This window comes from Enhydra lutris, unplaced genomic scaffold (assembly GCF_002288905.1).
Source record: "Enhydra lutris kenyoni isolate GAN:26980312 unplaced genomic scaffold, ASM228890v2 scaffoldscaffold23, whole genome shotgun sequence".
In the NCBI taxonomy this organism is placed as follows: Eukaryota; Metazoa; Chordata; class Mammalia; order Carnivora; family Mustelidae; genus Enhydra; species Enhydra lutris.
In genome coordinates, this window is record NW_019154107.1 from 13,090,998 (window position 1) to 13,115,076 (window position 24,079).

At 40.7% G+C, this 24,079-nt stretch overlaps 1 protein-coding gene across 1 annotated transcript in view; it reads right to left on the reverse strand.

The window, feature by feature from the left end:
• The window catches only part of LOC111150534 (dystrophin), a 2,087,545-nt gene that overhangs the window by 222,632 nt on the left and 1,840,834 nt on the right, over nucleotides 1-24,079 (reverse strand). The window contains exon 61 of the mRNA XM_022508030.1: nucleotides 9,413-9,491. Within this exon, the coding sequence (XP_022363738.1) occupies nucleotides 9,413-9,491 (79 nt within the window). The remainder of the gene's footprint in view (nucleotides 1-9,412; nucleotides 9,492-24,079) is intronic.

Here is a 24,079-nt window from a genome sequence, read left to right on the forward strand (position 1 = left end):
ATCCATCATAATGAGGAAAACAAGAAAGAAACAACCATTTGCTTAGTTTCTGCCATGTTACCAGACTAATCTCTAGGAAGGTATGTGGCGGAGCAGTGGTTGTGATCAAGCTTAATGTCACTATTGGCCTCTACTGTCAGATTATGCATGGGGTAGCACAGTAGTTACATCCAGTCTGGGAGACGTTAATGCTGTTGGTGTCCCCCTTAGAACTCTTTCCCTGCTGAGGCACCCATCACCAGCTGCTATGAGTGTTGATTGCTATGTGTCCATTGGCCTCAGCTTCAGAGAACCTTCCTCAGTGAAATGGGAACTGTTGACCAGAAATCCACAGCCAATGCCTGACTGACAGGGGGAAACAAAGACCCAGCTCCCTTCCTTCAAAATGAGGCCAACTCTGTGGCACGCTGTGTGTTCCAGAGTGCCCTGGGGGGGGTCAGGCCAAAGTTCATCTCCACTTCCTTGCTTATCTTGACTCCATCACCAGCATAATCCCCACCACATCCTCCCTTTCTCACTCCATTTTACCCATGAGCTGCTGTTGAGGCAAATTACTTGTACAAGAATCTATTTCCATGAAACATTACTGAAGGCTGTGGTGACCGACCATCCCCATACATTCAGCACTGAGATTTCCCGAGGCTCACCGTTCGAACCAAGAACATCCCAGACAGACACACCAGGACCAGTGGTCATCCTAACTCAAGGCAGTTATATATTTGGATCTTGAGCTTTGTCTCCACGACTTTGGGTAATCGGAATAACACTGATTTGGTGGTGTGCTGGTAAACCATCTACACACACACACACACACACACACACACACACACACACACACAAACAAGTCTTGATTTGCCATATTTGCTAATTTTGGTGGGGTCTGTAGTCACACTATCGCTGATTTCAAGCTACCAAAGGTCACTTTAACAACCAGCTCACAGTTGCTGTGTATTTAACAACTGGCTCTTTCAGGCCAGTACAAGCCAGCTCCAGTATACAAATTCCCACAGAAGAAACAGAACTTTCGAAAGCTTTCTCATGTGTCCAAATAAATGGATACAGAGGGCAGAAGATGCAAAACTTTGTTACTGAGCTTACTCTGAAGCAAATGAATCTAGGTCTTTGTAAAGAATAGAAATTTAAGCTCAAGGAAAAACGGCCACAGAAATTGGTTTCAAGAAAAGAGTTTAATTATTATCACTGTGACTGCTTTTTGTGGGCCTCTGGAAGGCTACCTTTGAACTTATAGAGCTGTTACCAGCATCCCTGATAAGTTACAAGGCATTTGTCCCAAATTCCCAACACTTGTGACAGCATTTGACTGTTGAAGAAATTGGCCCAAATCATTTTGCCCTGAGATTTTTCCCTGATAAGGAAGCTTTAGGTTGAAAATCATCTCACAATGTAGCTGTAAGCTTCTCCCTGACATATCACAATGGCTTCCTTAAGACTCTTTGAAGCTTTAAATTATTGGCCTACTTGTATTTCAAATTCATCCATCCCCTGAGGACAATGGTAGCATAGATTGGAGCACTGTTAAGTGAAATGTCAGCAATTATTAGATGTGCTTAAAGTCCCCCCCCCATCTTCTTTATTAAGTGTGTGAGTGGGAGGAGGCTGTAGGGTGTGGGGATACAGGGATGAAGGTTTGGTAATTCTCAAAATGGAAACAAATTTTTAGTCCGATGTAGCAAGGGGAAACTGTAAAGGCTTGGATTGTTTTAAGGAGACAAAGAGTTAACCAGGGATTTGATTAAGGCACTTAAGAGGATAAAGCCTGCAGGAAATAAGTGATCAATTCTTTCTTTTTACAATGTCTCATAATCTGAGAACAAGAATATCACTCAATGAAACTTATAGCTTTTAAGTTCAGAACAAACAGTAAAAAGAAAATTTGTTCTAGAGTTCCATAGCCATCAACAGAAGGTAAGACTATAAGAGGTCAGTGGGTCAAAAGCTAGAGAATAAAAATCTTTACTATTATTGTTTTTTCCTTTATCAAATTAATACACATTTATTATTAAAAAACTGCAAAGGTTAAAAAAATGCAATAGCTCTTTGCATTCTGATGGTTTTCAGTCTTGTTGTTAGGTGTCCCCTTCTGTTGTTTTTATTTTCTAACAGAGTTGTGATCATACTGTAATTGTGAAGTCTGATTTTTTTCCTTAATATACGGCACAGGAGAGTTTTATGAAAAGGACCATGTCAAGTTCTGATTGTTATTAGTCCTTGCTCAGAGGCAACACAAAAGGTCACATTATTTATTGAGTGAGTGTCTACTATGTGATAGTCACTATGCTAAATCTCATGCCACTGTGTGTTAGCAATGTCAGGAGGAAATTTACTTCTTCTTTTGGATATAAAACATAATTCACTCTGTAAATGATTTCACTGAACATCTACCAAGTACAGTTACCATGTTAGATGCTGGAGAATGTAAACCCATCCTGTCCTAGCAGAGATTAGGGTCTGCTCATCAATTAATTACTCAACCATTCATTAGTTGTACAAATAACAATTGAGTTTGTATACTGTGAAAAACTCTGCCCTTTCAGATTAGATTCATCAAAAATATCTTTGGGAAGGAGAGGAACTAGTTACAATTAAAGACAAAAAAATGAATGATACTTTCACATCTAGTTTGACTCTAATAGGCAGATATAAACTTATACTATCAAGTTGATAATGATAACGACACTAATGATAATAGCAATCACTTATATATCACTATGTGCCCGGAACTGTTCCATATATTTTAAGTAGGCTCCAATACTCAGCATGGAGCCCAGTGCTGGGCTTGAACTCATGACCCTCAGATCAAAGCCTGAGCTGAGATCAAGCATCGGTTGCTCAACCGACTGAGCAACCTAGGTGACCCTGTTCTATATATTTTACATAAAATATACACACAGTGTATGTGTGTGTGTATATATATACATACATACAGTAACTATTGGATCTTCAGTATAACCCTATGAGGCAATGTTACCATATTTTATTGAATTCAAAACTTCATTGGACATTAGATACATTCTGATTTCAGGACTTTTATAATTGTGGCAAGGGAGTATGTCTCACATTTGATAAAATGTTACTATTATTTTACAGATGAAGATAAGGAGATGGAGTATCTGACTAGTACTTGAACCCTGTCAGCCTAGTTCTAAAGGCTAAGGTCTTAACCAATATCCCAACTGAGATAACACTTGACACAGAGGCATTCAGAGAAAATTCAGGCTCTGTAAATCAACTTGGTATGGCCCAGGCCAAGAGAAACAGAAGAGAGAAATCTGCAGATGAACTAGATGATTGTGGGCTTCAGTGTTGTTATCAATGGGTAAGGCCGTGTGATATCTGGCTTGCGAGTCCAGAAACTGGGTTCCAGTCCCACATCTATTGCAACCACGTGTGTAACCTTGGGGATGTCATTTTATCTTTCTGCACATATTCTGTCTTCTGTAAAAATAAAGGTAGGGGTGGTGTAATTCAGTGCCTTTCAAATTTTTTGGACTGCAACCCAAAAAAGGAAAGCATTTCACTTTCTGTTGTAGCACACACATATGCATGTGTGCACGTGCAAACACACCCACCTACCTGAAACCAAAGTGTCAAAACAATACTTAATGTTGCTTGTGAAATGTACTCTGATGTTTTCTCATCCCTTCCATCCCATTAAAAAATTGTTGGTTGCAAGTCATTAAATTGATTTCGTATTCACTAATGAGTACTTTGAAAACAATTCATATAGACGCTCCCTTAAGCCTCTCTCCAGTTAGGAAATTCTACAGCATAGGGGACTCCTGGGGTGGGGGTGGGAGCCAGAAACCTCAGGAAAGAGAAAGTTGACCCTTCTGCCTTATAAATAACTCATTTTCTTTTTAATTGGATCATGTTCTTACTACCTTCAGCAGAAAGTTCTCATCATTAAACCATTTGGCAAATACCACTTTAGGGCAGATTCCTATACTTTGTTTCATGGCATGTTCAGTGAGAAGTTAATTGGTATGCCTGAAAAAGACTTCTCTAGCCACATAAGTACGGAGAAGAGCTACTGACTTTATCCTCTTCTTAGTGTTTCCATGTAGAGTAAAAGCTGCAACAATTTCAACAACAAAAAAGAAACTTTCTTACCTTTATAAGCTACTGTTTTTTTCCAATCTTATTGACCCCAAAGTGATTTTTTTCAAGGAAGAGTTATTAACATCATATAGAACATTAATGTTCTGAGGAATATGGTTGGGAAATGCTACTTTGGGGTATTCTAGAACTGGTAAATTATTTTACATTTTTATTTAAATTCTAGTTAGTTAATACACAGTGTTAAAGTGGTTTCAGGTGTACAATATAGTGATTCAGCACCTCCATACATCAGCCCATGCTCACCACAAGTGCCCTCCTTAATCCCCATCACCTCTTTCACCCATCCTCCCACACACCACCCCTCTGGTAACCATCAGTGTGTTCCCTAGAGTTAACAGTCTGTTTCTTGGTTTGCTTTTCTCTCTCTTTTTTCTCCCTTTTGCTTTTCTGTTTTCTTTTCTTTCTTTTAAAGATTTTATTTATTTATTTGATAGATCACAAGTAGGCAGAGAAAGAGTGGGGGAAGCAGGCTCCCTGCTGAGCAGAGAGCCCGATTTGGGACTCGATCCCAGGACCCTGATCATGACCTGAGCCGAAGGCAGAGGCTTTAACACACTGAGCCACCCAGGCGCCCCTTCTGTTTTGTTTCTTAAGTGGTATGGTATTTGTCTTTCTCTGACTGACTTATTTCACTTAGCATAATACTCTCTAGCTCCATCCATGTGGCTGCAAAATGATAAGATTTTGTAGAACTGGTAAAACATTAAGGCAACTCTAAGTTCTTCTCACCCTTACAGAAGGGTTTCTACCTTTATTCAAATATATGGTTATCCTTGGTGAAGTAAAACTTAAACTACAAGCTCAGAGAACCAAGAAAATTGACACAAAAGGATATCAGTCTCCTTTAAAAAAAAAAAAGCTTTTAAATTCTTGAGGATAAATTCTTGAAGATAATTTTAAATGGACAATTTACAGACTACTATTCCAGTAAATACTATAGTACTTTCTTGATCATTGACATATGAAGACATGGGCACTGTACCTTCTTACTATATATTCTTTTTTTAAAAGATTTTACTCATTCATTTGAGACAGAGAGAGCACAAGGAGGGGGAGAAGCAGAGGGTGAAGAAGAAGCAGACTCCCCACTGAGCTAGGAGCCCGATGTAGGGCTCGATCCCAGGACCCTGAGACCATGACCTGAGCCGAAGGCAGACTCTTAACCCACTGAGCTATCCAGGCACCCTCCCCTACTATATACTTAAATACATGTATTAATGCTAACAGTGTGATTCAAAATTGTGTGTAAACATAATATATTATATATATATATAAATTTATACAATTTTTAAAAATCACACTGTTACCAATTTCTCCATTTTCTTGGTTTAAGTTATTGAAGTCAATTACAAGTGGTAGAGGGGCTCCTGGGTGGCTCAGGGAGTTGAGTGTCGACTTTAATTTTTGGCTCAGGCCATTATCTCAGGGGCATGGGATCAAGCCCTGGGACAAGCCTGGTCTTGGGCTCTGTGTTCAGCTGCAAATCTGCTTGGGGTTCTTTCCTTCTTCCTCTCCTTCCCCCTCTCCTCCTCCTCCTGCATGCTCTCTCTTTCTCTCAAATAAATAAATATATGAAATCTTTTAAAAAGAAGTGGTAGAATATTGGGGTGTCTGTCTGGCTCAGTCTATGGAGAGTGTGACTCTTGATCTCTGGGTCATGAGTTTGAGAACCACACTGGATGTAGAGGTTACTTAAAAACAAAATCTTAAAAAAAGTGGTAGAATACTAACGCTAGAATTAAAGGTAAGCTAGTGTCAAGCAATGGATAAGGGTCATATTTTACAATGTTTTTCTCTTCTCATTTCTCTCAGATCTAAGATAAAAGGAACAACTTCTTTAACAAGTAGAGATTGGGCCACCAAGAAGAAACAGTGAATACTTTTATTTAGTAAAAGCCTGCCTGTCTCTACTGAGAAAAACACAAAGACAGTTGGTAATGTAATTTTCAAAGGGGAATGTGTGTGTGTGTGTGTGTGTGTGTGAGAGAGAGAGAGAGAGAGAGAGAGAGAGACAGAGAGAGAAATAGAGGAAGAAGGAGTGAGAGATAGTGAGCATGTTTGGGGGGACAGTTAGTGGCTCACATTTACTTCTCTTTGTAATTTCTAAGCCTCAGAAATCATCCTATTATTATTCCTAGTAACCTGGAAGTGAAGTACTAGACATTCTGTCAATTCAAAATCATTTAATATGGCCTTAGTGGTATTTTTTTCAAACATATTTTTGTTCGTTTGAGGGGGAAAACTGTTTTGCTTTCACAGAACACAATTTAACAGCAAGTAAGTGACATCGGAGATACCCTGCCTCAAATGTGGGTTTGATGGGGCACCCAGTTTCGAGAGCAGGTCTCTGAAGGTCCATGGGCCAGTACATATCAAAGCCATACAAAGGTAAACATCCCTTAACAGAGCAGTTCTGCATTTAGGCATTTCTCTTGTAGAAAGAATAGGAAATGTTTGTAAAGGTGCACAAAGGATGTTAGTCACAAAGTTGGATATAATAGTGAAAGATTTGAAATGACTTTAATATTGAGTAATTCAGAAGTGTCTCGGTAAATCCAGCACAGCCTGAGAAGGGAATACTACCCAGCCATTTAAGAAATTACTCTGTAGAGGAATATTTAAACGCACAAAAATATTTTTATTACAGTTCTAAGGGAAAAAAGAAGGTCATAAAATGGTAATGCGTTTTTATTCCTGTTTGGTTTAAAAGAAGGGAATCTGAATTCGCATGCATACATACAACCCCTGAGAGAAAGACAGAAAGTATATGAAGTCCACTTTTTATGGTGGTTCTCTCTGAGTGGTGGGATTATGGGTAATTTTTTCCCTCTGTACTCTCTGCTTTCCAAAATTTCCTTCGGGGGGCATATATTAATTACCTCTGTAATTTAAAAAAAGGGCAACACAAAGAAATAGTCTTCATTCAGTCTTTAGTCTCGCATCCTATTTCTAATATCCTTTACACCAAACCAGTATTTTTTGATATTCACAAGCAAAGCTTCTAAGCATATATTGATATTCCACATGAGTGAGAAATTGGTGACTCCTAGGGCTGGCTCCATTTAAGCAGGTATATGAGTGTCATTCTGAGCATCTGTGTCTATTAGCCTGACCTTTCTGGAAGTGGGCACTGGTGTGATATTGTTTAAAAGGTGTAAAGATGCTCCACCTGGCCCTTCAAAGTTCTTCCCTCACAAGTCAGAGATTATGGCTGACGTTCTACCAACAGATAGTCATTCCTCAGACTTATGGCTTTTCACCCTATTAAAATGCAAATAACACAGGAGAAGTACACATTAAACTTTACCTGTCACCTGGATTAAATAACATCATTTTCTGAAAAGAAGTTTTAATGGGGAAGACATGGGAATTTGGGTGGGGCAGGCAGACAGAATGAAGGATGAATGAATACACCTGGCATCTGAGGAGTAATTAATATTCATAAGAGTGATATTTTTGTTTATGGCTTCTGAGTTGCTTACAAATATGTTATCACGTTTAATCTCAATGAAATCCAATAGAGTGGCAGTCACCAAGGTGACTTAAGCAGACCAGAGATGTGGATAAATACTGAAGACAAAATACTCAGGCCTCATCATTATCCTAGAGGTACTCCTAGAAACAACGATTCCACTTGATCGTGTACATAGCTTTCACCTGCCCCTCCTTTCTGCCCATCCTAAGCATGTGCGATACTGTCCAAATAACGACTGCATGCCGATAGTAAGGTTAGACCCAGTCAAGAACGTAAGACAATTTCTTACTCAATACATTGTCTATGTATAACAAAAAGACAGGACTATCGCCTTCTAGGAATTTTTGTTCTACAGGACAAGAACCAATCAGAGATACATGAAAGTATCTAGTCAAATACTTTAAAATGTGAGCGAAGGGGCACCTTGGTGGTGCAGTAGCATCCGACTCATGGTTTTGGTTCAGGTCACAATCACAGGGTCATGGGATCGAGCCCCGGGTCAGGCTCCACGCTCAGCATGGAGCCTGTTTGAGATTCTCTCTCCCTCTCTCTCAGTCCCTCCCTACTGGGCATATGTGCTCTTTCTCTCTCAAATAAATAAATCTTTAAAAAAAAAAGCAAGTAAAGATCTCTTTCTCAACCTATGGGAAATGGAAAACAAAGGGAAGAATTATAAAATGACAATAAAAGAAGGTGGCAGGAGGGTGAAGGGCAATCATACAGAATTACTTCCTGTGTATAAGACACACAAATTAAACGACAGCTCAGTGTTGTGCCTAGAACAGACTCTGGAACCAACCTGGGTTTGAATCCTGGCTGTCAGTCAATCTCTGTATGAGTGTGCCTCAGTTTCCCCCATCTTTAGAATGGGTATAATAATAGCATCTACCTCAGAGCATGCTATGAGGGTTAAATGAGTTCATATTTGTAACATTGCCAGGCACAAAGTAATTGCCTTAAAATGATGGTTAGGCCCTCATACATACACATGTATGACAAGAACTATGCCAAAATGTTAGCAGATGTTAAACTCCATGTGGTAGAAATATGGCTTTTCAAATAGAAAAAAACCCTCAACATCTACACTTTTGTAATCAAAGGAAGAGTGGTAGAAATTAATAGCATCAATCAGAGGACAACAGGAGCTTGACAATTTAATATGTACTGTTATATTAATAGGATGTTCCAATGGTAAACCCTCCGTTACCTAAGGCTGTTACTTTCAGTATTTATTATAAAATATGTAATATTTATAAATAATATATATTAATAATATAACCAGTGACACAAATATAATCAATAAAGGAGTAAAGCTTAAGTAAAGAGAATGAAGACTGGTCAAGGATAAAAGAGAAGTGAGAATAGTTAGGGAGAGGAAACCCAACAGGCTGAGCTTCCAACTTGGAGGCAGAAAGTATTTAATGAATTACGTAGAGATAAAGAATTATAGATTCCCAGTAACACATATTGAATGATCCTGTCATAATTACACAGTATCCTAATTACCAGCTTACGAAGTGAACCGCTATAAGCAGAACTAAAGATTCAAAAATATTACCAAAGTTAGCACTCGAGAACACACTGCAGGAAACAATTATGCGTTAGCTGAAGACTGCACAAAATGATCTAATCGGACCTCCTCTCCCAACCCTCTAGATTCTCCCCCACTCCAAATTGTATCTCAGGATGATTTACGCCTCCAGTGCACTTGGCAGAGATGATTGTAATTCAGCTCTTCATTCTTTGCTACCAAGATACAATGAAGACATTAAGCAATGAAAGGTGACAGCAACTTACTGGAAAGGAAGTGCTGGGACGCAGGCCCAAAGTCCCTGTGGGCTTCGTGCAGCTGCCTGATGCGGTCCTCAACAGCCACCTGGGAGGAAGAGGAGAGAAATGATGTTCTCTCATCACATATAATGAGGAGCAATTAAAAACAATGTACCCTTTTCGGTAAGACCTTTTGGGCCTCAAAAGCTGGAACACTAAAGCAACAATTTATAACCCCGGTTTTAATATCCGCTTACCATAGATGGCCTCCGAGACCCATTTTTATCAAACCAAGGCCAAAGAGAAAGGATTTGCTTTCTTGATAATGTTATAATGAGATTTTACCCCCCACACTCTACTCATTGGCAGACACAAACAAACTACTGCTCCAATGAGCACCGTCGAAAATGCAAACTCTAAATCTTCCATGCAGAGGTTAGGGAGGTTGTCATTCCCTGTTCCACACGATGGCTAAAGGAGCTCAGAAAAGGCATATGTTTTTTAGTCTGTTGTTTGGACTCATGTATTTTGGAATCCTATTGATGATTGATGGATCACTGAGTGATGATTAACAAGTAACCAATAGTTGATTTTTACTCAAGTATCAAAGAAGTGGAGGCAAGGCTTAAATACAGGCTACAGGGGAGAAAATGAGATCAAAGAAATTTTCAGATTTTAGTTTTTAGGAGACTTGAAAATTAGTAGGAAGTATATCTTTAGGTGGCATGAGATAAAAATTACCAATCTTTTTTTTCTCTATTAGGTTTTTCTGTAATACATGGACACTGTCCTGATAGCTTAGTGAATTCCATTCGGGGTGGGGAAAAAGGAAGAATTTTACAGGTGAAATGGTATACTTTGCCATCTGGCATTCTGCCAACCGGATATTAGTGGTGACCCCAGGTCTGTAGGATCCATAAATCTGGATCTTAATTTGGTTCTGAAAAGCCCATGCTAAAAAAGGGGTTGATCAGTTCTTGCCCAGAGCCAGCAAACCTCGAGTGGGTTTGCTCCTATGGTGCGGATAATTCCCAGGAGATAAAATGAGTATTAAATGGATCAGAAATCTGGCTCAGGTAGTCTGGTCTAAAGCTGACTCCGACCTTACACTATCAGTCAAGGGCCTGACATAGATTGAGAACAATCTTCCTTTTTTACCTTCTCCTAGCCTTGCCCATCTTTGCTGGGACCAAATATTTGGCAAAGCATGTGGAGTTCCAAACAGTGCAGGATTTGCTTCACTGTTACACTCACGAAAGCGTGAAGAACACTTCAAACCTCCTTCCCAGTCGTATGACCCTGCATTACCAGCCAAACTCAACCTGCCCGTCCTGCCATATTCCATCCAGTGTAACGCTTGTAGGACTTGTTCTTGCTGTTCCTCCTCTCTAGACTGCTCTTCTCCCCCTCCTCTTCCAGTTCAGGTCTTTCCTATATTTATATGCCCCCTTTTCGAGTCCCCCAGGGTTAGAAGTGATTGCTTCCTCAGCATCCTCACAGCACATGATTTCTACTTGGAGCACATCTATCCTACCATCTGTTTTAGTCGCATGGACGTGAGTATCTCCCACAAAGCACTGTGGATTCCTTGATGGTCGGGACTATTCCGGGCTTACCTCTCTTGCCCTGTGCTCCCCCTGGCAGGATGCCGTGAACCCTGAACACCGTAAATGATAACAAAGGTTTAATGACTGGTTGAACAAACTAATGTGTATGGCTGACTGATAGAGACAGACAGATATGTGAGAATAAATCAGAATGTGTATTGACACTGACTACACTCTACATGCCCCTGGGTATATTGTTCTATTGTTAACTTTCCTCATCTGTAAAATGGGACAACGATATGCCATACCTCACAGAATTTTTGTGGGAAATAGCTAGGACATGTGATGTGTTTGGCCTGCTTTCTTTCACATGGTGATTACTGAATGAATGCTAGCAACTACTGCTATGTTGCCTTATAATTAACATATGGAGAGGAATAGGTTATTGCGGGCAAGGCAATAAATGTGACAAAAAATGGCTAATATGTTTTTAATATTTATTTATTTGAGAGAGAATGTGTGCATGAGTGGGGGGAGGGGCAGAGAGAGAGGGAGAAGAGAATCTCAAGCAGATTCCATGCTGAGCGTGGAGCCTGACGTGGGACTCCATCTGAGATCATGACCTGAGTGGAAAGGAAGAGTTAGATGCTCAACTGACTGCGACACCCAGGCGTCCCCCCAAAATGGTTAATATTTATTAAGTATGCTGTTCACGGCAATATGAATTAACTTATTTAAATTTTCGCAGTAACTCAGTGGTAAGAATTCATAGTATCTGCCCACTTCACTGATGTTGGAACTGAAGCATGAGAGGTTAAAAAACCAACAACAACAACATTTGACTAACTTTAAATAGTAAATTGGTAGAGCCAGGATTCAAATTCATTCTGGCTCATGCTCTTAACTGCTATTTTAAGGATTAAAGTTGAAAGGCAAGTATTTTATCCATATTTAATCTGCAGCTGGCCTTTCCATTTACTAAACGCAGAACAAATCTGGTGTCCACAACTATGGAATTTAGACATTGGTATATTTCATGACCTAATGCAAGGTCAGTTCCTGGTCATAAAGAAGGTGATGCCATAAGATTATAGAGAACACATGCAAATGAATGTTTGGAATATGTAATTGTTTCTAAATGCAGAACGGGTCATTTCATGAACAAATTAATCAAGAGATGATTGTGAACGTTTGGGGGTGGGAAAGATGGGATGAGGAGGTCACTGGGGAGTGGACAGTAATCAGAGATGTTTTCACATCCTAAGAAAGAAATCCCAAGGGGAACATGTGATAGAGGGGCGTGACCATGTCACAGGCCCTGCCCCTGGGCAGTGATGTCGGTAGATTCAGAGCGACCAGGCGGAGACAGATCTGAATCCATTGGAGGCCACTTATCTCTGAGGGGTGCTTTCTTCTTAACTAAGGAGACCTCCAGAGGTAGTTTCCAGTGTACACCCAATATCGTCAAGAAATGAAAAGGAGACAGAAGTGAATTCCCATCTCTATAACTCAAAGTTAAGAAAATGCATGAGAGAGACTGAAATTAAAGCTGTGTCATGAAATGAAATGAAAAATTTAGGAAATAGTCTTAGAATAACTAAAGAGGTTTCCTGGGTGGCTCAGTGGGTTAAGCCTCTGCCTTCGGCTCAGGTCATGATCTCAGGGTCCTGGGATCGAGGCCCCCATTGGGCTCTCTGCTCACCAAGGAGCCTGCTTCCCCTTCTCTCTCTGCCTGCCTCTTGTGATCTCTCTCTGTCAAATAAATAAATAAAAATCTTTAAAGAAAAACTAAAGAATTAAGCATGCAATATTTCTTTTCACAGATTATCTTTGGAGAAAGGTATTGCATGGATTGAAAGCACGGGTGAATAAACAAAGACATCGTTTTCAGAAAGAGAAAACTTTGAAGTGTAGCTTCCTACTGTAGCTACAGCGTAGCTACAGTATAGCTACCTAAGAACAAAGGCACTTTATTCTGTGAGCAATTAGGCAAGGAAATGAAATCTGATCAACTTCTGCAACAATAAGCCCCATGCATTGGACCTTTCTAACTGGCTGCATTTTGAACCAATTGCAAGTCCTCTATATAGACTGGGGAGCAAAGCCATAATTGATACACTGGCACCTTGCATTATGGCAGAATTCCTTTTTTACTCAGTTAATTCTCTGTTCATTTGACAAGTATCTGTTCAACCTGAAAGAGATGTACAAGGAGCAGACGCTAGAGTCTCTGGTTTTGGGACACATAGAGGTTTGGAGGTGAGGAAGAGGGAGGGGTAGGCCAAGGAAAGGCCTGGGATGAAACATGGCTGTTGCAGGGGACAGTGAGGCACAGTGAGCTAGGTGTCTTGGAAGCAGAGTTCGAAAGCAAGGCATTTCAGACTCCGAGGCTCAAGATTTCCCTGGCAAGGCCAAGGGAACCAGGGAAGATGTCTGCACAGGGACCCATGATTTGACAAGCAGCTCGGGTTTAGGCAGTTGAGTCTGGCAGCAAGGCCTTAAACAGATTCAAGAGGGACTGGAAGGTGAGACCAGGTAGAGTCTGTTGCTATCACTCAGCTGTGCGGTGACATGTGTTGCATTAAGACTGTGTGGCCTGGGGGCGCCTGGGTGGCTCAGTGGGTTAAGCCACTGTCTGTGGCTCAGGTCATGATCTCAGGGTCCTGGGATCGAGTCCCACATTGGGCTCTGCTCAGCGGGGAGCCTGCTTCCCTCTCTCTCTCCGCCTGCCTCTCTGCCTGCTTGTGATCTCTGTCTGTCAAATAAATAAATAAAATCTTAAAAAAAAAAAAGACTGTATGGCCTGGAGTGGGAGAGAAGGTGCAGATAAGGAGGTGTTTTGAAAGAAGGAAGAACTGATTAATTTTGGGGCTGGAACTTCATTTTGGAAGAAGCAAAGAGAACTTACGTATGTCCAGTGTGGAAGACTGGGAGGATAAGGATACTGCTGATGGAAATCCCAAAAGTGGGGGGATGGCATATGGCTGGATGAATTCATATGGAACATGATGTATTTGACCTAACTGTGAGATTTTAACTGGAGGTGTTGAGTAGAGCCAGTTGGAGATGAGCAATTTGTCTGTCATTAAAGGCAGGAAAGGCAAGTGAGAATAAAAGGGGTGGGAGGAGCTAAAGGAGTATAACCAGATTCTTCAAAGAGATAGTTTCTTCTGAATTAACAGGCAACACCTCTGTTTTCTTTCTTTCTTTCTTTTTTTAAAGATTTCTTTATTTTAGAGGGGGTGAGTGGCAGAGGGAAAGGGAGAGAATACTCAGACCTCCCACTGAGCCTGGAGCCAGACATGGAGCTCTATCCCATGACCCCGAGATCATGACTTGAGCTGAAATGAAGATTTGGCTGCTTTACCGACTGAGCCATACAGGCGCCCCGACCTCTGTTTCCTTTTATAAAAAGAAATACAAGTATAACATCTTTCGGGAAGCATACATCCTGTTTCCACTATTAGATCATAGATCATGAAAGCTTAGAACTGGAAGAATCCTTATCTATTGATACACAAGGGTCTATTCTTTAGAACTATCCCAGATGGGCAAAAAACTGCCATATGCTCCTTGAGTACTCATAATCTAGTTTGCAGTATTCCTCAGCAAAAGCATGTCAGAGAAAATTTAAAAAGGTCTTTTTTTTTTTTTTTAATACGCTCCGTGAGGACAGGGACATATCTTTCTTTCCCTACTATATCCCCGGTGACTAGCACAGTACTTGCACATCGCAGATACTCTAATTATTAGTTGAACGAATTAATGTACAGTTTATTCAAGAAGTGTCACCCTAACAACTGCATTTTGCATGAAGAATTCCCTATTGTATGATTCCTGGCACAATTTTTGGAAAGACCTCCCTTCTCCCCCCACTCCCTTCCTCCCTCCTTTCTTTCCTTCCTTCTTGATGTCAAAGTTTAAAAAAGAAAATCATTGGGGCGCCTGGGTGGCTCAGTGGGTTAAAGCCTCTGCCTTCCACTCCGGTCATGATGCCAGGGTCCTGGGATAGAGACCCGCATCAGGCTCTCTGCTCGGCCGGGAGCCTGTCTCCCCCTCTCTCTCTGCCTGCCTCTCTGCCTACTTGTGATTTCTGTCTGTCAAATAAATAAATAAAATCTTAAAAAAAAAGAAAATCATTTAGAATGATTGGGCCTACAATATTGGACTCAAAAATTTTTAAAGTAATAATGTGCAAGGCAAAGCAAGAGCCCAAACCTCCTTCCTATTTGTTTTGTTCAAATTTTTAAACAATCATATTCGAGAGCTATGAGGACTATATATTATTCACCTTCGCTTTCTCATTTCAGATGAGTTCTGTAGGCAGTCTACTGTTTGCAGAGACTTTCCTTCTTTCATGCCTTTAAAAAATGTTTCTTCATTCATTCAAAGGATACTAGAATGCAAGTTACTTGCTTATGAAGATACATTATCTTATTCATGGTATAGCACAGGGCCTAATACCTGGGAGATGGTCAATAAGTAATTGATAAACGTGATGAATGAAAAGACTTTTTGAGTTCCTGTTATCTTTCAGGCACTGTGCTCAGTATGATTATGGTAGATCAGAGAGCAAAATTTTGGGGATAAGGAATGAACACCAAGACATTCAACTAAATTGATGATAACACGTTCTATTCCCAGCTTTGACTATTTACCAAAGCTCAGTCCATTCCACCATGGGTTCTGAATGACATCCTTATTTCATTTTTTCCCCAAATTGCTTTAAATTAAAAAGAAGAAAAAGGAGAGATCATAACACTAGGGCTCCAAGAAATTATTTCAAGTAAATTTATCTAAATGCAAATGTTACTTAACTTTATTTTCAATTCTCAAGGGCTTCCACTTTTTCTTTTGACTTGTTAATCACTTTTATGTTTTCATCTTCACTGGAGGTTTAAGGAGAGCCAAGGGGTCCTGCTGATGTGGGAAGACACTGCTCAACAATGTGATTTCTACCGAGCATCCAAGCTTTCTAACGGGTGCATCATGCATGGATAGTGTTTACCCCAGTCTTGGGAAAAGATGTAACTGGGCCCGTACATTTCCATTTTCTGGCTTTCAGTCTGTCTAGACCTTAACTAAATATCCATAGGCATACAAGAACGAGACTTCACACCTACACTAATGAGCCTGTTAAAAACAAAAAACAACAAACAAAAAACAAAACAAAAACCCTTTCCTTGTGCCTTGTGCTGTGATGATAGTGAATAAACCACTCACACGTACACAAATGACTCTCTATGGTCTATTCATGAGGTTTTTTCCCTGAAATTTTGCAGTTTTCTGTATGCATGTGTCTGTGTTGGGGAGGCCTTCATAATTCATTCTTACTTCCAAATCCTTACTTGTAAAACTCACAAATACATGCTCAATCATTGTCCTGGAAGCTCTTGAGATGTATTACAGTTTCCGTTAAACTCCTTCTAACTAATTATAATCCTTTTCAGGTAAAACCCATTGTTCTAACTCTGATTTATTTTGAGTTGTGCCTGAAAAAAGAAAAGAAAAGAATGGTCTGAGACAAGATTTGAAACGAGAGCTTGTGATAGGTACAGTTCTGTGGCAGAACCATCCAGGCTTGTTGAATGCAAAGATAGCGGCTGAGTTTTCTTTTCCTTCCGGTTATTTATGTGTTTTTTTTGACATTGAGACACCTTTGAGTTAAAAAGAGTTTCTTGAGATTGGCTTCAGAATAGATCATGGGGAAGCAACCAGTGCTAACAGAGCGCTCACTGTGAGCTGGGGCATAATTATTAGCTGATTTTGGGTGATTTATAGCACGGACGCTAACAGGTGCCATCTCAGACCATCATTCATCCACTTCTCTTTATGTTCCTCTCTCACAGCATTTTTGCCCCTTCTATTGTACATTTATGTGTTGATTCCCTTCTTTTTTCATCCCGATTTCTTATTCTCTGTTTTCCCTTTCTTTTCTCCTCCATTCACCTCTCCACTTCCCACTCGCCCTCCCCAGCGGAGTTCTGTACAACCAACAGTGACTAAAATGAAAGGGCTGTCCGCCTCTGCCGGACAGGTGAGGCGTGCTGTCAGTTGGAGCCTAGCCTAGAGCCAGCTGAAGGGCAGCAGAACTTGCCACCCCCAAACATGCCTCTTTGGCATAAGAATTATTTAAGCTCCTTAGTTTTTCTGAAACTGCAGGCAGAACACTGGGGAAGCCCTGAAAACAGCAGAAGTTAAGTTTTTTAAAGAGATATTTACATTTATAAGGGAAATCTGCATTTTAAGGGCGGCTCCTGCTGGCCTTGGAAAAAAGAGAATGACTAAATCTCTAGAAAGCCTTATCAATGGAAAAAACAGAAGTGAAATCTGCATAAGAACCTTACCCTTGTTTGCTGTGCTTTTCCTGGCAGCCTCCCCTACCTGACCCACTCCATCCCCAGGCCCCAACATCTCCCTTTTGTCTTTAGCTGCAGGTGCTATTAGAGGTGGTAGCTGGGGTCATTTCCACGAGTTACTCAGTTTTCCTTGGTCTCTCCCTTGTATACATGTTATTTAACTTGTTTGCCTCTCTCCTGCTCATCTGTCTTTTATTATGGGAGGTCTCCACCAAGAATCTAGAAGGATAGAAGAAAAATTATATTTCCTCTCCCACATAGCCCATGGTTTCTCCAGGAATATGATTCCCCTTGTTGTTCTTTTTTTATTTTAAATATTTTATTTATTTATTTGACAGACAGAGATCACAAGTAGGCAAAGAGGCATGCAGAGAGAGAGAGAGAGAGAGGAGGAAGCAGGTTCCCCGCTGAGCAGAGAGCCCGATGCAGAGCTGATTCCAGGATCCTGAGATCATGAACTGATCCGGAGGCAGAGGCTTTAACACACTGAGCCACCCAGTTACCCTCCCCTTGTTCTGATGGACTCCTCCATCTGTTGGAAAGTATGGGAGGACAAACGCCAAGTCCTGGGTCCATGGTTAAGCCTTCAGCTTTCCCCTCACTGATTTCTCACGCATACCTCGGAGGTGTGTTTATTGGTTCTCATGCTCATGCAACTGCTTCTTTCGGTGATAATGGAGTCAGGTTATATCAACATTGAGTTGACTTCATAGAACCAGGCACCTTCAGGGTATCATTAATTTTAGTTTAGAAAAGCAGCAATCAGCCTCCTCTCCTACTTCATTTGTCAAAATCTTTTGTTTTGGTTACATATACAGACTGTGAGGAAAAAATGTGATGGGAAGGGAAGAGATCATAGGAAGCATTAATTCTGCCTTTTTTTCTTTGGTCTCAAAGAGATAAAAGTTGAATTACTCTGCTCGGCTGATGTAACTGGATGCCGATTTTATCTTAAAAAGATAGGTTCCATTTTAAAAGCTTTCCTAATGTCTGGCATGATTTGGAGCAGGAAGTAAAGTCAAGTGGCTCGCACCTTGCAACACCATTACATTAAATCATTTGCATATCAGCCTCTGCTGCTTATTTCTGAGCTTCTATTTATTCCACATTTGGAAGATATCATTCTCACAGAAATTTCCCGAGGCCATTGTCTCATTCCTTTCTAGCGGCATTTTGGGCCACAAGTAGCAGAAGGCTCACAGGGTAATAACATAATTATCCCTCCTGGTATTAGCACACGGGAGTGTTCCCAAGGACCAGAAGTGGCAATTTGAAATAATTATCAAGGGACCATATCAGAACTGGTATCATGTGAAAAACAGACAACTTGTAGAGCTGCCAGCAGATTCATCCTGAAATATGGAATCAGGAAGACAGATGAAAAAAGATACACCTCCAGTTATTACACATTTTTTCTGTTTCCTGGTGAAACTCTTCTATTTTGGGCAATGACACGCTTGTAGATTTTCAGTTTGTTCTACTAGTGACCATAATTCTACTAGTGACCATAATAATGGTCAGCAGGGAGAATTTGCTCAAACATGCACACAACTCTCCTTAACCAAGGAAATCCACATTCCTTAATTCCCACACTACCTGCAGCATTTCCAAAGCTCCCTGACCTTGGCTCCCTTCAATTTGACCACATATCCGAGAACCTTGTCTGCCAGGAACCCCTGTTTCCAGTTCCCAGCTCTCCTCCCCGCCGCTGAAAAGCGCCTTTCTCTTGGCTCACTGATGCAGAGCTGCCAAACCAGTATCAGGTCGTTGGTTACAAATCAATAAACCGGAAGATCTCATCTACTGCACTTCTAAGTCCTGCAACAGTTGATCCTTCTCCCTCTTCTGCATATCAGAAAACAAGGCACAAGCTAAAGAAGGAAGTACACTCTGTGTTTTTTAACAAAGCACAGAGGCTGGTGCAATGCCCTTCTATTGTTTCTTGGTATGGATTTGTCAGAGCTGGAGTTAAATTGGACGTGTCCTCACTCCCTCTGTCTCTAGTCTCACTGCCTGCCTGGGCTGCTTTACACTCCTCAGGCTGAGCACTCTCTTACTCCCCCCAAGCCCTAGCCTCCCGCCCCCCTCCTTCGCCATACCTTCACCCCAGCTCCGAGGTGGTTTCTAAGCTCCTTGGACAGTCCTAAGACTTCCCTGAACTATTGGAGATATTTTCACTTCAAATCCAAAAGCTATTTTTTTCAATGTGGCTTTACATGGTATAGAAAACTACAGGGAAACACATTCCCAAATACAGTGTGATCTTTTATAGGAGAAACAAAAGATCGAATTTCTAGGTCATCACGGAAGTAGGTATACTTCCCTGAGCAATAATCTGAAGTACTTCATGAGATTCTTCCTTTCACTAAAGCAAGAAATCCTAAAATCCATCAGGATATGTGCACTGTACCTTGACTTTCTTTTTAATCCTCAAGTGAAACCAAGACAGTAAAGTGTAATAAAAATGCATATAGCCCCAGGCTTTGTGCCTTAGCAAAGAGAGAAAAAATAAGCTTCTTGACTTAATATGTCTACTGTGAATAATCAGCCACTGCATTTTGGGATCTTGCTTTATAATCTTAACGTATAACATTGAACTCCGTGTTCGTGGTGTGAGAAGAATAAAGGAGTTTTTCGCTTTCTTTAAAAAAAAAAAAAAAGATTTCCCCAGTTTCCCAAACTAGAGACATGTGTTAACTTAAAAGAAATGAAACCAGGGGCTGCAATCTCTTGAGTTTTATTAATACATTTTTTGCATCTTCCCTGAAGTTGTCAATGAAGCATGGGCAAGGTAAGAGAGGGTCCCCCCACCGCACAACAATGTGGCTAACATTTGGTTTGGACACCTTCTCAGTCTCATTCCCAGATGTTTAGCCTGTCTGGCCCAAGTCTCGGTTCTTTGTTGATTAATAAATATCGCTAGGAAGATCAATGATTGCTCATAACAGGCTTCCAGTATCACAGCTGTGAATATTTGCATTTTAAGAGCAATTTTAATTAAATAATTAAGCAATTAATTACTCGAATACTTATTGAGTCCTTATAAGGCACTTCGCTAGGAGAGGAAGGAGAAAAAAAATAAATAAGAAAACAAGGAGCCTATTTTCCATGAATTTATGGGTTAGATATTTACAAATAGGTGTAACAAAGTAGCTTGGGAAAGACCTTAATATAACCAGTCATTCTCCAATTTGACTGTGTATCACTACTACCTGAGAAATTTCTAAAAAACAGATACTTAGCTTGTCTCTAGAATTTCTGACCTAGTCCATTAGCCACTGGGGCTTGAGAATCTGTACTTTCTTTAAAGCTCCACCAAGGACTCTGACATGTAGCCCATTTTTGGAGCCACGGGTGTAGTGGAAAGGCCACCAGTTCTAAGGGGCAGGAAGACTTGAGTTAGAATGTCTTACTAGCTACTTGACCTTCTGCATCTCATCTAAGTGTCTACTGGCCTTAGTTTCCTCATCTATAAATAGAAGTACTGAATACCAGCAACAGTGACAATAGTCACGACAGCTAACATTTATAGAGCATTCACTGTGGTCCCAGTGCTGTGTTTATACTTTAGAGGTAGACTGCGCATTTGAGTCTCTCCTATCAGAAAATAAACTTAATGAGAGTTGGGCATAGTCTATTTCATTCACCTCTGGATCCCCAGGATCCTGGTTGGCACCTGTCTTATAGTAGGTGGCCAATTAAATATTTAAAAGAATCAACAACGCAATGATGAAGGTCCTTCCATTAGGACCATTTTACTTTTTAATTTGTTGTTTTTTAAAAGATTTTATTTGAGTGTGTGTGTGACAGAGAGAGAAAGAGAGAGAGAGTGAGAGAGAGAGGGAGCGGGCGTGCACGAACGAGTGGGTGGAGGAGCAGAGGGAGAGGGACACGCATACTCTGCAGTGAGCGTGGAGTCTGACATGGTGCCTGACTGTACAACCCTGAGATCATGACCTGAGTCAAAATCAAGAGTAAGAGGCTCAACTGACTGAGCCACCCAGGTGTCCCTCGGACTTTCTTACAGGTGAGCAAACTCATGTATGGATAATGAGATGTTGGAAAGTGTGTGCCTGGAGAGTCCATTTCCTGTTAGAGACCCTCTCATTTTCCTGGCAACTGGGCACCTGGTGGCTCATTGAGTTAAGCCTCCGACTCTTGATCTTGGCTCAGGTCTTGATCTCAGGTCATGAGCTCCAGCCCCATGGGGGGCTCCATGCTGGGTGTGGGGCCTACTTAAACAAACAGCAAACAAACAAAAAAGAAGCCTAACAGCTCTTGAGGTGATACACTGTGTACAACTATTAATGAAGGAAGTTGGTTTTAAGCAAGGCCTTCAAAGTTGGGTAAGAATTTGATGGGCAAAAATAGATGAAAGTTTCCATGTGGTTAGAACAGAATGAACAATTTTTTTTTTGGCACTAGTAAAGGCCTGGATGTAGAATATAAACAGAGGGAAGACTGAATAATGTGAGGCTGGAAATGTAGCTGGGGGTTAGATCAGAGTAGTACTTGTTTGGCAGGTTTAAAAACAGAGACTTTGTCATTTATGGGAAAGCGTGAAAACATTTTAAAAAGTAATTATTAAAATTCTCATTACTTTTACTGCATTTACATGATAAAAAACTCAAGGAAAACAAAGAAATGAAAATCTTTAAAAACCTGTCTCCCCTTTACCACACCTTTCCAGCCATCTTGCTTCCCATCCTGGTGGCAACTACGAGTCACATTTTCATATTTTACATTATTTTTATCAGTAAAGAAATACCACGGTGAGAGCAGTGTTCTAGGATGACCTGAAGCATGGAACAGGTATAGAAAAGATAAGCTGCCAGGAATCAAAACAAGAGCTGGTATGATAGCTGGTATGATAAGGGGACTGGGCTTTCATCCTATGTGACAAGGACATGTGTATGAATCAGGACAGACCCATGGTGTCTTGGGGCAGAGCCTGATAGGATAACCCAAAGCAGTCAATCAAGAATGGTTAAACAAGGGGCGCCTGGGTGGCTCAGTGGGTTAAGCCGCTGCCTTCGGCTCGGGTCATGATCTCAGAGTCCTGGGATCGAGCCCCGCATCGGGCTCTCTGCTCTCTAGGGGAGCCTGCTTCCTCCTCTCTCTCTGCCTGCCTCTCTTCCTGCTTGTGATCTCTCTGTCAAATAAATAAATAAAAATCTTTAAATAAAAAAAAAAAAAAAGAATGGTTAAACAAAGACTAGGTGGAATGATGGAAAGATTACAAAGGGGGTGGGAGTGAACTCTCAAAGCCCCTCACGTCATTTGTCCTGATGTTAACAAGAGCTCTACTATGGCTTGGGTAGAAATACTGTATCTGACTAAAAAAGACGACCTGTAAAGCATGTAACAGCATCTGCTACAAAGGAAGCACTGAGTAAATGGTAGCTGTCACTTATTTGGGTTGAAAGGTGTGGGTCAGAGCAGAAGTGGAATGGGTGAATTTGGCAGACACATCCCTGGGGGACGTTCCGTGTCTGTCTTGCCTCTTTTGTCATCAGTATACAGGTGGGCCAGTTGGGGACAGCTAGGTGATTACTCTTTTAGCAGAGTCTAAACGAGTCTAGAGTGGAGAACATGAGAGGTGAGCTCAAGAACCAATTATTCCACAAGCAGTCTGGAGTGCTGTTATGTACACCGTACTGCGTGTTCATGTTGTGCCCAGTGGCAAAGACAGAACGTGAAACACTCCTGCTCTCAGGAACCTGTGTCTTGTGGGAAGAACAATGCACATGGGACGAATCAGACTTTTTATGTGCCCACCTCTGTGTTACTGAAGAAGTGAGAAAGCCGTGAGGTCTAGAATAATCTGGGAGGCTTCGCCATGCAGATGACACACCCAGATCAATCCAGAGTCTATGTAGCTTAGCATATCATGCCCACTGAGGACTAGTGTTTGAACAGGCATTTTGTATGCCATTACTGACATCATCTTAATGGATTAAACATTCCCAAGACTTCAATACTTTTGCTTATACTGTTGATTTTTTTCTTTCATTTTGGTAAGCAAACAATTCATCATTCTCCTCCCTTCTTTTAGGCATCTCACATTTGTTTGCAAAGAGCTTTCAAAATACAGTGATTACAATGGTTTGTTTTCTTGTCTTCTCTTCATTTTGTCACAGTTGATTTTTTCATGGCTATGTGAATATAGATGGTTGGATATAAAGCATTCAGTGATTTTGTGTTGAGATAAAAATAGTGGGTTTTACACAAGTAAAGAGTTGGTATCATTACCATTCCTCCTTGAAAATGATTTTATTGCACTGATGACAAACTTTCTTCTAGACTTTTCTAAAGTAATGTTAAACCTCATTCATACAACTTTGAACATCTCGTCCTTGATCTAGGATTGAACACACATTTCACATCTTGGAAAAAACTTTTTTTCTTTTTTGTTAGCTGATCTTTTTATCCCTTCAGGTATTAACCAGTCTTTTTATTTTCTGAGCAGCAGTTCTGGAGCTAAATTCCCTGAAGGCTAAAGCAACTACTAGATGGTTCAAAATGTATAGTGCTAAAACTTTGCTTTTGTTGTATTATCTTTTTAGTAGAAATCCCACAAAGAAAACTATGCTCTTGATTAGGAAGACATAATGCAGTAAATTTCCACAGATTTCACTCTAATTTGGAACTTTCAGTATTTCCATCTGAGCTGGCACTGACACCCAACTCTGTAATATGTACAAAAGAGAAAATACATCACAGTAAACTTCCAGAGTAAACAAGTCTCCCTCCAGTCCAGGGATATTTAAACAGATCAGAAACAAACT